The 17,082-nt window shown below is 33.5% G+C and overlaps 1 protein-coding gene across 5 annotated transcripts in view; it reads left to right on the forward strand.

Annotated features, from left to right (window-relative positions):
- The window catches only part of LOC149797360 (scavenger receptor cysteine-rich domain superfamily protein-like), a 150,496-nt gene that overhangs the window by 94,913 nt on the left and 38,501 nt on the right, over window positions 1-17,082 (forward strand). For all 5 annotated transcript variants that reach the window (XM_089962109.1, XM_089962106.1, XM_089962107.1 and 2 more), the window contains 2 exons: window positions 1,153-1,294; window positions 6,842-6,996. In XM_089962109.1, coding sequence (XP_089818235.1) covers window positions 1,153-1,294; window positions 6,842-6,996 — 297 coding nt within the window. The remainder of the gene's footprint in view (window positions 1-1,152; window positions 1,295-6,841; window positions 6,997-17,082) is intronic.

Consider the following 17,082-nt stretch of genomic DNA (forward strand, 5'->3'; position numbering starts at 1 on the left):
CTGACACAACCAGACTTATTTTGCGAATGTAGTATCATTTATTTCTTACTAGTATTGATTTATCTTCCATCTAAGATACATACAAAAACATTAAATGGCCACTATCTGAAATACCTTGCATAGAGAATACAGCGGCTGAGTGAAGTGATGTTGATGCTGATATAGTGCTTTACGACACAGCAACCGAACTGATTCGTCGTAACAAGTTGTATAATCCTCAATCAGACCGATAAAAATAATTCAAAGTGCCTCTGTCAAGTGGACATGGACACGTGATCAAATTATTTTTCGAAGACGATGGAATATAACTGTATCACCTCTATATGAACGGTATGTCTATTATTCTGTGCCTGTGCAAGTAGGATGCCAATCTATTAAAGATATGTCGTACACTGAGTGATGCATCTGTTTGAAAACGTATTAGACGCAGTTGGAAAGCAAACGGTTCAATTTTAAACTAAGCATGTATTGCAATGACAGCGACTATACGTTATCGTTCATTCCTTACAATAGTGACAATGAACTAAATAATTCAATACAAGAATTAGCTGGAACAAAACATTAAGACAAATAATGGTCTAAATTATAGTAAGATACGATAACCTGTGGAAAAAGTAATTCAGGATGGTACATTTCAACTTGGCGTTGATTGTAACCATGGTCAAAGGATATTGGTTTCAAAAGTGATCCTAAATGCAATAGTAAGAATGTAACACAGAACTCTTAGATACAGTAACAGGTGACGTTTATGTTTAACCTTGACCTTAACTTTTATCTTCCATTTCACATTTGTACCATGGTTGGGTATAAATAATACCCCCAATCACGTCTACATATTTTAATATACCTCCATATGTGTGCTGAGATCTGGTGGGTCTCATTCTCATATCAGATTGTTTGTACATTCTGTTGCAGAATAACGACCACAATTTAGATTCGTCTTGAATCCTTTCTCGGTAATTCTGTGAGTACTTAACTAGGATTTTACTTCACTGACTTTGAAAACAAACTTCACAAGTGTGTGTTACTAAACAATCAGTTTGCACATTTGAAGGTGAGTCATGGATATCATAGCTTTATCTGCTTTGCTCGAAAGATTCAGTGTGTTTGTGTTTAAATAAAGTTTATTTTTAATTTAATTTTTTCTTGCAGTGGGAATTCAGGCAAGACTGATAGGAGGTAACATGTCCATGGGTTATGCCCAGCTACAAGAAAACGGAAGATGGAATGAAATATGCTCTTCAGGATGGAATACTGAAGAAGCCGCCGTGTTTTGTAGGACACTTGGATTCAGGTGACATATTTGTACATTCGTTGATTGTTAGAAAACCTGCCAGCTTGAAAAAGAATCCTACATCATTATTATCACAATGGATAAACATAAATTATTTGCACTATTTATTATTCAAGATTTTTAAAACCAAAATGTTATAACTCCTTCCTGTTTTACAGATGCAACTCTGCCAAAAAAGGACACATTAAAGAATATGCACTCATTTCTAAAGCTTTGTGTCAAGGAGTGCTTAATTGATTGACACGTATGTATATGCATGGTAATATTTCCTAAGTTAGTAAGAATGGCTAAGTGAGATCGAACAAATATGGTAGTGCGTGCATCAGAAAATTCAATTCAGTTCAGTATAATGCAAGTATTCTAGAGTGTTAGGTATACATGTATCAATGAACAAAGTATTGACGTTTATAAGGGTGAACATTCCTTCATGCATCGCACACCCCTTGACTATGCAGAGGAAGAATGCGATATTATTTTCATTGTTAACAACAATTTTGGGTAATTATTCAAAATACCACACAGGCAAGGAATCACAGCTGGAAAAAAAGACAAAGCGCAGTCATATCTTTACAAATAATGTATAATGTTAGAAGTTGTATATATATATATATATATATATATATATATATATATATATATATATATATATACCCTTCAATAGTGTCATTATTCCCCTCTCATCTCTTTTTATTACCGACCCCTTCATATGACCCCCTCCATATACATAATATTATTGAACCCTACTGTAATTTGGAGGAGAAGGATAGAAACAAGGGCATACAAATGGGATTTTCGTATCATAATTATGGAATTTACAGTCATAGGATATGTAACGGATATCTAAATGTTTCTCCTTTTTTTCTTTTTTATCACATTCATAGTTCCTAATATACCACCATGCACATTATCTCTACCTTTTTTCCCCACATCACTCTCCCTCATACTAATACAAGAAATATATTATAATGGCCATATATAATGACCCAGCATACAATTACCGTCCAATTAGGACTTCAAGGTATGTCCTTTCATCAGTAAGGTACTCAGCTACTTCACGGGTAAGCAGAACATTATGTGCTGCTCTTTCATAATATTTGCTGAACTCAGCAGTTTTCATTCATGAAGAAAGATTTTCGACTAAAGGGTCTGTCAGCATTATGTTTGCATTTTAGTTAGGTCCAGAGTAGATATCAAGGTGAGGATTATGTCACTGTAGGCAGTTGTTTTCTTAATCACATTTTAGAAGCTACACAGCATACATGCTAATGCCACTCAAATCTGATTTTCATATAAAACATTCTGTCTCCAGAAATACGATGTTCTAAACGACATATAATGCAAATAATATGATATACTATATCTTTTGAAAACGTATTAAAGAAACAGAACATTATAAACATATTGTTAAAGCAAATCATCCTTTATAACCGTTATATCTCTTTAAAATTTCACAGACCCAAGCAAAGTGTTGTGCACTTTATTATTAGTTGGTACTTTAGCATCTGATATTGTGCTAACTATTTGCGTTCCTGTTAAATTATGTTATGTATGCATTTTGTATTGTGCTATTTATTGAAAATTATCACGTACTATAACGTAATCAAATCTTTGATAATATATAATGTATGTCTCAAATGTACATAAATACATTTATAATCCTTGACACTAACTAATGTTACTAGATGAATGTTCATTGCCTTTAAGATGCTGATTAAAATTCATTGCAATAAAACTAAGGGGAAATATTATTAAAATTTACGTGAAAGTTCTATTTGATCTGAAAATACTAAAACTGCAACTACTACTACTACTGCTACAACAGCAACTACTACAATTACTACTACTACTACTACTACTACAAATAATAATAATCTTAACACTAATACTAACAGCAACAGCAAGAACAATAACACCATTATTCTGTGCATGTAAAGTACAATATTTATTACGCTAACAGCTTATTTTATTCTGCTGCATTAATTCTTTGCACAATAATGATGTCATTACTATCAATATCTTTAAATATGTAAACTATTCACAAACGTATCGAGGTAGGTTTCGATGCCTTGAATATCTATGAGAATAATATGCAAAGCCAAATGTTTACTTTAAGAACCTTGACCCAGTCGGATCCCATCAAACTGGGCACCGGGTGTCTGAGTGGCATAATTTACACTTTGTTTACAGCTTACTCACACATTTCATCTCTGTCCGCGAGAGTTAGTGTTTAGGCTCTACTAACCTTATTATATTAGAATGTTTGTCAGTTGCTTCCCGTGTGCAGGTTGTTCCTTCTCTCATCTTATCAGGTTCTTCCTCAAGCAATTATATACTTGCCACCCCCTGTCATGATGCTAAATGAGGTTAAAAGCCACATAAACTCTTCCAAAACTAATCATTTTGTGAGACCCTGTCATTTCAGATATCTTGGCAAGGGATTTGAAAAAATATGTATGTGAGACAAGAACCTGTATATTGAGAATTCTAACAGACTTGCAGATGGAAATGCTTAACATCTGTTGAAAGCTGTAGCACAGCAAAAATAATAAAAACAGTTAATATACATTTTGATAATTTAAATGTTACCTTTTTTAAATTTATATTTAAACCAGCACAGTTATATAGGCATTGAATGACTTTATTTTAAGAGAAATGGTCTGAACTATTGCTTAAAATATTTCTGACACGGTTATTTGCTTTATGAATTATTCATTCGAATACTTCTTTCTCGAAAAAACAAACGAAGAGCTAGCACAGTTGTAAACAGTGGAGAAATATACAAGGAAAATCCCATACCAAATAAATGGAAATAATGGAAAACTAAAATGGTAATAATCACATTTATTCAGCGTAGGAAAAGTGATAGTCTGAATCGCAATGGAAAATATACATACAAAAATGATGTAAAAAGAGTTATAAAACCTTTAGAGAAACAAATCAATGATATATACATAACTCTTTTAAATGCTAAATGAGCAAATATGTTGTTTTACGTTATACTGTGACATCAATAACTTACAAATGTATTCAGTCTATACTTTGAATGGTTTACAATAAGAACCTAAACAACGACTACATAACAGCAATGACTTTATGTATAGATTTGCTTCCATTTGCACGTAGTGGTAGTTTGGTAACATTCAAACATATAATTAGCAAAACCCAAAATAAAACAAATTAATATAAAATACTGGAAACTGTTCTGACTAGATTAATGTGGTATCATCTGTATGGTAGTATACCTACTGGTTCTCTTGCTGCTAATGCACCTTGCTGTGGCAAGAATATATGGTGAACATGCAAGTCAATCTCACAAGGAAAGTAGATTATATAACACTCCTCAAAATCTCATGATATATACATTTCAAAACTCTTATTAATTCAAAGATTTCTTGTGATCTTGTGCCTCCTTCATCAAATATCTTTTATCATATGTTGAATACATTTGCTGCCAGTCATGTATCTAGCAGCTATCCAAAGGAAATGTCTCATTTGTTGTTCCTGGAATGATATAGCCAATGATGAACATGGCTAATTGCAATTAATATAAAGTAATCGTCATTAATAATATCCTGCTTTCGGAAAATATATCTAGTACATGTTTATATTTAAGTTTTGTAATTTTGTATTCACGGGTGTAAATTATAATAACGTCTCTATGTCTTTATCTAGACTTTGCTTACGTGACGAGGATCAGTTTTATGATTATTAAGAGAGTAAAAACTTCGGTTAATATTTGGTTGTAGGTTTTGGACTGTTTTTAGAAGAAATAGGTAATTTCTCATCGGCTGGGCTAAGCCACATGAATATAGAAAACAAAGTGATTAGTATGATCTGTTATGTGGATGTGTGTTGTGATATATAGTCGCAATAGAAGGTGTACATAAGGAAAGTACTGAACAATTAGATGTATTCCTACATATGGTTCACTCTCACTTCTTATGCCACTGTTGTAAGTATGCAGATGTGTCTTATTTTGTACCTAGTTATTATTAGAGAATAAAACATGTGTTTGGACTAATGAGTGGAAATAGAAATTGGTCATTATTTGCACTATAATATTTAGCTGGAACAATCGTAAACTATTTCAATTAATTCTGGACAAGGCCATTTTGACAAGTCACTATTCTTGGCGGACCAATACGTTTTCGGTTTTAATTTTTCATTTCATTCTATTGAACTTTCATGGAACTTTCATGGATCTTTGTCTTAATTATTTTGCTTTCATTTCATAATTATACATGCGTCACTCACAATTAAATTTATAATATAATAGTCAACTTATTTGTTACGTTTTGCAAACCTTGATTATTTTTCTTCTTAAGTTTGCTTAGGTTTGGACAATAGAGTCGTAACATAACATACACCAATGAAAGAATGCACAACAAGTAGAAAAAGCTATTGACACTGTAAAAGACTGAACGTCCAAATTTCACAATTATTTATGCAAAACATTTAACTAGTCTAATACAAATATCAAGAGAACGTCAATAGGTTATCAACGCGATTTACCACACAGCATAAAGCTTGGTTCATGCTGTTGCATACATCATGTTTATACAAAAGCCACTGATATTTGCAATTGGACCGCCATCAACTATCTATAATAAATATGTGTCAAACTAATAACCCCAGTTTATTACGTCAGTTGACGATCGACTACCTGATACGTTATTTATCCGATCAAACTGCTGCGAAGTGGATGCTATGTTCTTTATTGTTAACTAAATGAAAACACATCAAGTGCAACACATTGACACCGTGGACTATATGTTCCTTAATAATTTATGCAAAGTATTACAGATACTAAATCTGCTTTGTTCATGAAGAATAAAAGTTATAACAGTGTGTGAAAGAATTAAAATATATCAAACAATTTGAAAATGGGAGAAGTCATACATTGGACATAGTTTCAACTGGAAGAGGAATTTCTGTAACTGAATTGTTTTCAGCGGGAAAAGTTATTTGCATATTTACTATGTTAGTTTGTACTGGTGTTCGTCCCGTGTTTGTATGTATATATGCAAACGCTGTCAAGGAAAGTTGATCTACAACGAAGTGTGATAAACATAATAAAATAGTGTCATTAATGTACAGAGATTTCAGTAAAGAGGAAATGTATAATGTGGAGTTTATTTTATTCATCTTTTATTGCAATATATATATATATATCTTTTCTTTTTCTCGTACATGATGATGATGATGTCAAATTGTACCGGACACTCGTCGGCGACGTTCAGTGCTGAAACTGCAATTTAGAAGATTTCCCCCATATATATATATATATATATATATATATATATATATATATATATATATATATATATATATATATATATATTGACATCATCATCATGTACGAGGAAAAGAAAGGCTTCATATATACGATTTTTAGGCTCTCTCTGTCAATCATTTTCCTATACAATATTTCACTGCGTACGCAGTACTAGCAATGGTAAAAGTATGTATACTGGTGCTTATTAATTTACATTCATCATCAATTATTGTTACGTAATATTATTATTATTATTATTATTATTATTACAGTGCGGCTGTTGCAACAACAAATGTAAACCTAAGTAATGGTGCTTCAGCCAGCGATTATCGGTCCGTAGATTGCGTTGGATGGGAAGATCATATCGATCAATGCCGTATTCAACATCACCCAACAAACTGTAGTCATGCTTCTGTGAACTGTTTGAGTGAGTACAATTTTAATATATATTTCGGGGAGAAATCTGTTTCAGTGTTTACATTTTCACAAGATGTACATCCATTTAAAACTTTTAAATCTGCTTTAGCTACAAAAATTAGGTTTCAAACTAATACTGCAAGCATTTCTTTACATCGCCCAATTTCGGTAAAGTTAACAAGCAACTTCTTATCATACAATACTGAATTAAACTTTCAAAGACACTTAAAATATTGTGAATTAAAGTTATAATCTTGCTAAATGTCCTACCATATGTCCAATGGAATGTTAAAAGTTCATTCCATTGATCTTCAGCGTCCTGGTATAGTGTAATATTGTAGTCCAGAATGTTTTAGAATGAGTCCACAAATGTCCGAAGTAATGTATTAATATAAAGGTTTATGTTAACTTAAGTAATTCAAGTGAATATTTTATTAGTATTGCTCTTCTCCAATCATATCTGATTTCAGCAACACACATGCAATCTCTGACCAAACTGAATTTACACATACTGATCTAACACAAGAATTAATTACTTGTTTATCAAGTCCACAATTAAACACAGTTTCACTAGACCTATGTGGTAAAGAAAACTGAAGGCAATCAATGGAAAACACTAGCTTATGTCTAATCAAGACTGACATTGAAATGTTAGCTATGTACATTTGGCTGTGTAAGACTCATACTAATATCCAAAATTTAAGCACACAAAATAAATTAAATATAAAAAATATTCTTGCCCAAGCAATGCAATATGGCTTGTATAATTTTCAGGAACCCCTTGTGTTGATTTCTAAGATGTTATCATGTACTATCAGTGTCCCGATATTTCTGCAAATAGACTTTTTTCCCTACATGCTAAATATGTACCCAGTTCAGATGTTTGTGTAGTTTTTGTTTGTTACTACTCAAGTTGTATAGGTACACAAGGTTTTAGGTCAGACGCATATAGCTTTTATACGACACTTTGAAAGTGAGCGAATATGTCTTGAGGTTTTACCGTGCTACCCATCGAGCTGATTTGGAGATGACTTTGTACAGTTGTATATGCCGTAGTGCCTTCGTCACTGTTTTATGATGCGAGTGAGAGACAAAACACAACACCAAGAAAATGCACAGACCATGACTTCTGTCAGAGTCATAGACGATGGTTTAGTTTGGTCTGAATTTGACAGAATAGCTCAATGTGACCTTCTTCTTTTAATATTTTAGAGATTTCGTGTTGTTTTCATTTTTCATTTTAAAGAGACTTCCCAAAGAAAACCACTCGAACCAGATCCATAATTACGGTTGAATCATAACCATTAAATTTAGTTATCTACTTTAACTTATAAAACTTTCTTATGAGGCAAATAAACTAGATTTATAACGAAATACCCAATATCGTTCAATACAAAAACGTTTGCAAGTTTGTTTAGATTCATACATATATAATTTTATTTAGCCTTTTTCCAGTGCCCATAAGACAAATATATTTTCAAAACTGTTCATTGGAAGAATCATTTAAGTTTGCTATTATCTCAGCGGTCATTTTCTGGAGAGGGAAGACAGTTGTAATGTGAAGTAGAAGGTAGCGCCAGCAAAGTAATACATTATTGCATGAGAAGAGTTTTACTGATTATAAAATAGAAAGCTGACACAACACAAGTTCACAGATACTACTTAATTGTATTACAAAAAATATTGATTTAAATTCTCTATATTGTGATTGCTTTTTGTTTTTAAATATCTTCCTTTAATATCTTTACATGACAATTAATCAGAAAATATTTTTTCTCGTCATTACTATACATGTTATTGGAAATTACTATTCTATATTATACTTTGATTTTACTTTTTTGTATTTGACATATTATTCGATATCGTTGTAACAATTATTATTCTAAATTAGATTTCTAAAATGATTGTCGGTCTCTATATTATTATATGCTGATTTTTTCTCCGTTAACTTTACATATAATCGTTCAGTATTTTACGATATTGCACACTTTCATATTGCACTCACGCGCAGGATACGTGTGCCCAATAGTGTATTGGAAACTACTTTGTAAACAGATCATGTACTCTCATGTAGCCGACACTTTACGTTGTGGCTGGGTAAATTTGTTTCTGAACAAACTTGAGCAGATTTTTTCATGGACTGCCACATACCAGCTGCTTTGCTACATCCCGCGTTAACTTGTTGGATACAATGTTTCGGAATTTGGCGATAGACACCAGATTTCATAAAATTGCTTGGTACATACACATAACATGCAAGCAATAAAGGCATACACTGTCTCCGTTAGCTGGTAATAAGAATGGCAAAACATATACTTACAGTTTTCATTCTGAATTCCCTCAAAATGTACTTTCTTAGTTCTGCAAATCCGAATTACATGAACTATGTCATGAGGTCCCAAGCTGGATTACACATTTTAAACCTGCACTGTAATTTCGACTACATTCATAGCGCAATTACATCCTCCTTAATGCACTAAAAATGAAAGACACATTATATTCAATAGCGTTCTTTTGATAATTGCAATTGAAACATGTCTCCCACACTTAAATTTCAAATAGTCAATTACAGAACAAACACAATTGCAGATGTAAACACGCTTCACCCGCGCTGCTTCAATCCGATGTATTTCATGTATAATTTTACGGATGAATCCAGTCCATAATCACGAAATTTCGTCGAATCGAAAACAATACCAAAATCTATCCAATCCAGATCAAATGGAAAACTTGTTGCAATGCGCATTCATACATCATATGACTCACTCAAAATTTCAACTTTAAGTAGACAAAAACGTAATTTTCTTTCGAAACGTATGTCTAGCTCGCGACAAGATCAAATTTATCGGGGCAGAGTTATGTGCGCATTAATAATGTTGTTGTCGTGTAATGATGAATCTGCGCTTGTGTGTTTAAGTTGGAATATAGCACACATTCATTTACATTGTTTCTTGTAGTGTATTTTTTTTATATGATTAAGGCTTAGATAGAATAAGACAATGAGCATATAATACAAATTTTCCGTCATTTGTATGTGAAAATATTAACTCGTTTTGTCGGAAGGATATACTTCACTCCCAAGGTTGTGCAGCATTCCATCAAAAAAACTCGTTCATATTTTCCAATACAAATGCAGTAACATATAATTATGAAAAAGTAACATGGGCAAATATTACTATATAATGTCTAGAATTTATATACACTTTTATATTTTCAGCCAGAAAGCAATGAATGCTATTTTAAATAATTAATTTCAGCCAGTTGTATTAGCAGCCTAGAAAAATATTTATGTTATATTAAATAGTAGATCTCAAACTAACACAGACAATTCCTTTATTATTTAGACCAAAAAAAATGATTTTTTTTTTGTTTAAGCGGTTATTGTCAATATCTGAAACTAAAGTGTCATTGTTGTTATCTACTATTTCTAACAGCGTGTTTTTATCATAATAGTCCGTAACAAGTACACAAAATACTACACCTTTAGCAAACGGTTTTTGAGCATACGAATTTAAAGGAACTTGTGTTTCTTCGATTCAGCTAGTGTGCAAGCTCGTCATGAATATTCTTTAGTTGCTCGTGTACTGGTTTCTTACCACCATGATATTGTGTTTGGACAAGGTTAGACTTATGAATCGTCAAAATATTTATTTAGCTCGAGCAGGGTATTTATCAAATATTTTTGAACTTTTAACAACCGTTCATCACGGTCACTTACGGGACAGTATTTACTAATTATATCAAAGTCTCTGATAGCGTATCTCAGTTGAGGGCCTCTCATTCCTGAAAGTCTTACAAAGTTGTCACTGTTCTCAGTTAAATCGGAGGAACGTACTATTAATTGTTTCATTCGAGCAATTAGATGTTTTGTTTTTGCTTCCTCAACACGTTCTAGTTCTAGGGAATAAAAAACAACAGCTATTTTGATCTGCGTTGTTTGTGACTCAGATGGACGGAGGATCAATAAACATTATAGATTATAATCATGTTAGATCATTACGTGTATATATCTAAAACATCGTCAAACCTGGATAAGGATCATGTCTATCTCTCACAACATAAATCCGGAACTACGAGTACTTATATGTGGTTACTGCAGGATCATTGTAAATTGTCTAGAAGTGGTAACATCAACTTTAAATTAAATATTTAGATCAGTCCAAGTAGTATCTTAATCCGATCCTCCCAATCTAATGTCATAACATTCTCTGTAATGATTGATTATTAGACCTCGTTGTTGAAATTTCCATATTGATTAGGCCGCTTGAAACTATATTTTGATTCAAATGGCACTTGTTTCTCCGTGTGTGATACACTCTAACCCGCCAAATATTGTGTTGTTAAGAGCATACTCATTACCTGGATTATTTGCCTGATAATAACATGATGCCGTTACAACAAAACTCCAATGATTATTTGTAGCATCGGAGAGATGAGGAATATGACCGACACTATTTTAGCTCGTTTTGTAAGACCTGTAATAGCTTGTAATTGTGTAAATCTCTCCACATACTATTTATTGGTAAGACCGGATGCAGAAACTGGTACATACGCACAAGTTATTTTATTGGTGACCATATAGTTCACACCTGTTACTATACCACGGGATGTTTAATGATAATTAACATATGTGGTAGCAATTGAACTTAAAAATGCAACACTCATCTCAGTGTCAACATGAAATTTATTTGTAAGATCAGATTTGACGACAGGATTATAAGTTGTTTTTATTTTATTCAAGCCAATGTTTAACATACCTGCCATCGTATCACCAGACGTTGTTACTCCCGAAGCAATACTCGTTTCTATGTTATCGTCGACATAATTTTTTATTGTTAAATCTAATACAGCTGACAGAATTGACGTAGTTGTTATATTTTTCGAGCCCATGTCCAGATTTTACACCATGACATCACCGGATTTTATCGCAAAGTTATTGTTGACAAACTTTACATTTCTTGTACGGAATCAATATTGGTCAAAGTGTGTTATCAAACTGAGTATTAAACATTAATGTCCCGCCCATATCTACATTTCGAGTCATCGTCCCACCAGCTAGTGGCAACTTAGAATTATCTACCTACCTAAGTTATGCACAGCTTACAGCTTGTGAGTTATTTATGTTGGGGGGTTATTCGGTCTCAAGATTTAGAACCATTTCTTACTCATGTTGATATTTCTGGTCATCTTTTCACCTTACATAACTTACCCTTACTGACCACACTAAGTTGGACAAGGCTTACGGCCTGTGAGTTATCCGGTTTGATTGGTGGATATGACCTGCATATTGAAGTTACCGTCATTGTATCCCCATATATTTTTATATAATTTGTTAAATCTACACCAGCTGCATTGGTCGTGGCTGAAACCGTTTTTCGGTTGAGCTGCCAATTAACGTAACAAATTTTGTGTAATAGCTCATTCTTATTATTACTACGAGATATAATTTTGTGAACACCTGATATGGAATGAGCATAATCAACTTTGACAAGGAGCGATTAATGAAACATAATCATACCCACGACCTAGAAAACTGTCATTATCTGATAGTAGGACAAACTGGATCCGGTAAAACTAATTTACTTATGAATCGTTTATTTAACGACCATTTCAACTACACTATACGAACTACTTAGTGTTTATAACAAAATTATGCAAAATGAGCCTGGAGTAGGCAATGATATATTTATCGGAAAGCAACCCGAAGATCAAATAACCGTTGCTGCGAATGACTCTGACGAACATTTAAAAAAATGTGTTTGATGACATGAATAAATTAAAATCTTATTGTAACCCTATTTCGCTACAGAACATGTAATGCAATCTACTTAGCTCAGGAGTGTTATAACGTGGACAGATTTATCAGGCGAAATACAGGATGTTTAATAATATTTGCTGGTCTAGACAATAGTCCCTATTGTCTTGACCAGCAAATAATATTAAACATCCTGTATTTCGCGTACAAAATAAAGCACGAGAACAATGCGGGGAGTGAAGATATTAAAATACACATTAGCCGGGATATGTCATGCTGCTACTAGTGATGGCAGACATATTTTCCTTTTATTTGATAAGCTAGGAACAGATCACAATTTTATGTTCAGATGCGGATTAGACAGGATTTCGGACTGAGAAAATTAATGTACTGGTCCTATGGCCACAATCTAAAATTAGTCTAAAAATAGAAAAGAACAATGGACGAAAAACGAACAGGGGCTCTAAAGAATTTTTTCCGAACTAAAGCAGCTTTTAAGAGGAACGTTGATCAGGAAGTCGGGGTCTACAGCACACGACAGAAGAACTGCTTGACTTTTTAGACCAGTCACCGAAGCAATACTTGGCAAACATGCAGATATTTCTGCGTCATCACCGTAAGATTTTATAAATTGTCGGAGGAAGGTATTCTTGAAGAGGAGCAAAACAAAGTTGCAGATAAAATTATTAAGCAAATCGGAGATCCAGCTGTATGACAAGCAGCATTAGGAAAAATTGAACAGCTGACTAGAGATGGTGAAGACTATGTGGCAGTTTGTCTGAAACGGTCAATACATTAATGAGAGAAGCAGTATATCCAGTGGATGTTATCGCGTTAAGAGATTCTGAAAAGAATGTTTCCTTGGTGCGAAAAATTAAGGTTTGATGATATATGAAAACTGAGTAATACTGAGATATATAATTACATAAAACAGCTACAAATTATAAAAGAAAGAGATAGAGTGGCTTTTGATAAGATCAGATAATCTACTAATAATAAAAAATATTTTAATATGCACAGAGCATTTATCGTTGATGATTTTTTTCGTATTGTACTTGATAACATAAAAATTGTTGCAATGTTAGATAATCTAAGCTGGACGATTATTATATTTAATTCGCTTTTCCGCAAAGCACAAACTGCTACCAGTTCAGTTTTATATATGAATAAAATATAAAATATAACTGGTATCAACTACAATACAGCTTGACTAATCACGTACTATAGCGGAGAAAGCAAACTGTTCTGTTATTTATAATCAAATAATCGAATATGACAGTGATAAACAATTTGAAAGAGGTTTAGTTTGAGCTGCCGCTTGGTACGCCATGGCAAATATAAGAACTAATTTGAATTACAATAGTACATTTGAATCGATCCAGCCAGCTGGCCCTGCATGGATTTATATCAAGATACCACTGGGCGTTTATAATGTTGCAGATCGGAATAAAGCAATAAAGTAATTAACTACAACTAAAGTTGAATCTGTATCAGAAACAATTGAGCTTCATCGAAACTATAACTTAGAATTAATTTGCAAAAAAGGATCTTTAGTGTTGATTTCAGTAACACAAATAGCATTGTGCAGTTATTAAGATTTTCTCGAAAACAGTACGGTTCGGAATCCCAAAGTGTCTCCATTTCATACGAAGGCGAGACACCCGTGGACATAATATGTGTAAATTCGATTTGAATAATTTGTTCTACTGTCTTCGTGTCGTATACGGCAAGTAGTATTAAAAGCCAAACTATTTATTCTTTTTCTCCTTACGTACTGCCTTAATCACTAATGCAAGTAATTCCAAAATAAAAAAATCTACTATCATGAAAGTGTTGAAAATCAAATATATTCTGTCACGATGATTCTGACTGATCAATCTGGCCGGCAGCTGAATCTCAATAACGAAAATGTGACATAGTATCTTCACTTGAGGGCTGTCAGCTCTGCTTTCCACAGTTAACTGATCTCGCTGTGAGCCATCTCACCAACGTCAATTTTATCGCACATTTTTTGTATCACAAAATGAACAACGACAATTTTTTACAGGAATATAGTAGGAGGTTTCTTCGAAAATATTTTCTCTAAAATATTGAAAATGATCATGGAGTTGGAACGTTTTTAAACAAATATCGAATAGCACGTTCGACGCATTAAAAATCTTTGCCACAGACTGATCTTCTGCAGCAGGTCCAGCTTTAAGATAAAAGGTTGTTATAAATGTATGGATGGATCACTGATTACGCCTACCGTAAACAAAAACAGGATACAAAACAAGCAGACTCTACAGCGGAGTTAAGAAAAATGACACAAACTGCTATCTCCGCCCGGCGAAAAAATTTTCAGAAAAGTAGTAACTAAAACTAAACACAAGCGACCAGACATAACGGCGTTCTACTTTTTTCTGACAATAACAGATAAAAAATGTCTGTAAAAATCAACTTGACCTGAACGAGGAAATAACAACACATGACTCAACAACAGAATTTGAAGATATTGAATATCTCAACGAAAATAAATTCAAACGAACCTAACAAATCTGGCGTTCGCAATTTTAATACAAGAGACGAGGATGTGATTTTGCTACCACACAAAGCCGTACTTGAAGATCGATGAGGTGTCCGAACAGAAGCTGGTGCAGCAGTACATGCTAGTACACAAGTGACACTTGCTAATAACGGCTGGAGTTTGTTTAAAATCGCCAGTTATCAACTAGCTAAGCAAACCGTATAAAATAATTCAATGCATTTACCAATGGCAAGTACTATTCTTATCGTGGTTTCATTTATCGACGATTACTCTAGATATGTTGAAAAAAAATATGCTATGGTTAAAATACACTAGAGTGGGAGTTGCTGATTCAAACGAATTTATTTGTTACGGTAAAATTGTAGATAAAGTTCATCCTAATGTTAATTTAGTTCTTGTTAGAACATTTCTTAGTCATAATGCTGACAAGGATGGAATTGCTGCACCAGCTACGGATGCAACTGAAGCTGCTGTAAGAGTATCACTGACTGCTGTGTGTAATAATCATGGAATTACTACACCCCGAGCAGCAGATAATTAAACAGCAATGCTAGTATTTGTAAACAGAATACAGTTATGGGTCAATCTTACAACGAAAGTTATGTTCAAAGACGAAAATTCAGATATAATTCACATCAATAAATAGGATGCTTCCGTTTAGTACAGTTTTCGGATTTTATAGAGATTACAGTAAGGTATTTCATGGAATAAAAGATTGCGCATGTTACTGCAATGTCTAGATCGCAAGCAATCCGTGGTGGTTTTCTGGGACCTGCACTGACAACTATTGCAAAAACGTTTCAACCCAAATTACTGGCTGTAGTGGGCACCCTGAGGATAGCTGGTGAATCGGGATTCATATCCGGTGCGTCAAAGAAAGCTGTCTCTGGTGTTGTATTTCACTTTAATCTAACATTAAAATAAAATTAAGAATTGCTAGGATTCTAAGTGAAACACGAAGCATTCACAAACGTAAACCAGCAGTGAAACAAACGACAACTAAAAAAGACGAACCTGAAGGCGGTCGGAGGTAGATTCATAGGGCCTCTGCTAGCGGCAATAGCGGGAAGTGTACTTTCCAATCTGCTGGGAACAGGGTGTGGAAGGGGAATATTGCTAGCAGGTATCAGGAGGCAGCTCATTCTGCGATCTATCCGCTAAGTCACGTTGAGATCTTAGAGAAACTGAAAGATGTCAGCGGGTTTCAAGGACTATTTTCTAAAGAAGTTATCACCTCAACCTGGAGGATGAGTTTGTGTTATTAATATCCAAAATTATAAAGATGGATGTGGTACGCATTGGGTAAAGCTTTATTAAAACAATTATGTTTGATTCGTTTGGGCTACACCTGGTAAGATTATCAAACAGTAGTGTCCCAAAAGTAGACAAAGTCAATTATTCGTCTGATAAGCTACAGCAAGTTGGAACTGGAGAGTGTGGATATTACTGAGATATTTTTATCAAACAAATGTCGCAAAGTTAGAGCATTCAAATGGTGATTTTCTGAAATTTATATTAAAATTCACACCTAAACCAAGTCTGAAAAAGATCAAAATTGTAATTATATTGAACATGCAAATATGACAATGGCTACTTATTGCCTGAAATGCAGAAGTAAAACGGAAAATTCAAACGAAACCACGGAAACTATTAAAAATAAACGACTAATGCTGTAAAGTATTTGTGCTTCCTATGACTGGATAAAGTTTGTTTCTCAAGCGTGATTTACTATTATCTGGAGGTAAGGAAATGCCAAGAAATTCTTTTTAGTCGATGATGATATTATGAAGAAAATGCAATGCCAGTTTGCAAGC

This window comes from Sinohyriopsis cumingii, chromosome 6, assembly GCF_028554795.1.
Source record: "Sinohyriopsis cumingii isolate HCF-2022 chromosome 6, ASM2855479v2, whole genome shotgun sequence".
NCBI classification, from domain to species: Eukaryota; Metazoa; Mollusca; class Bivalvia; order Unionida; family Unionidae; genus Sinohyriopsis; species Sinohyriopsis cumingii.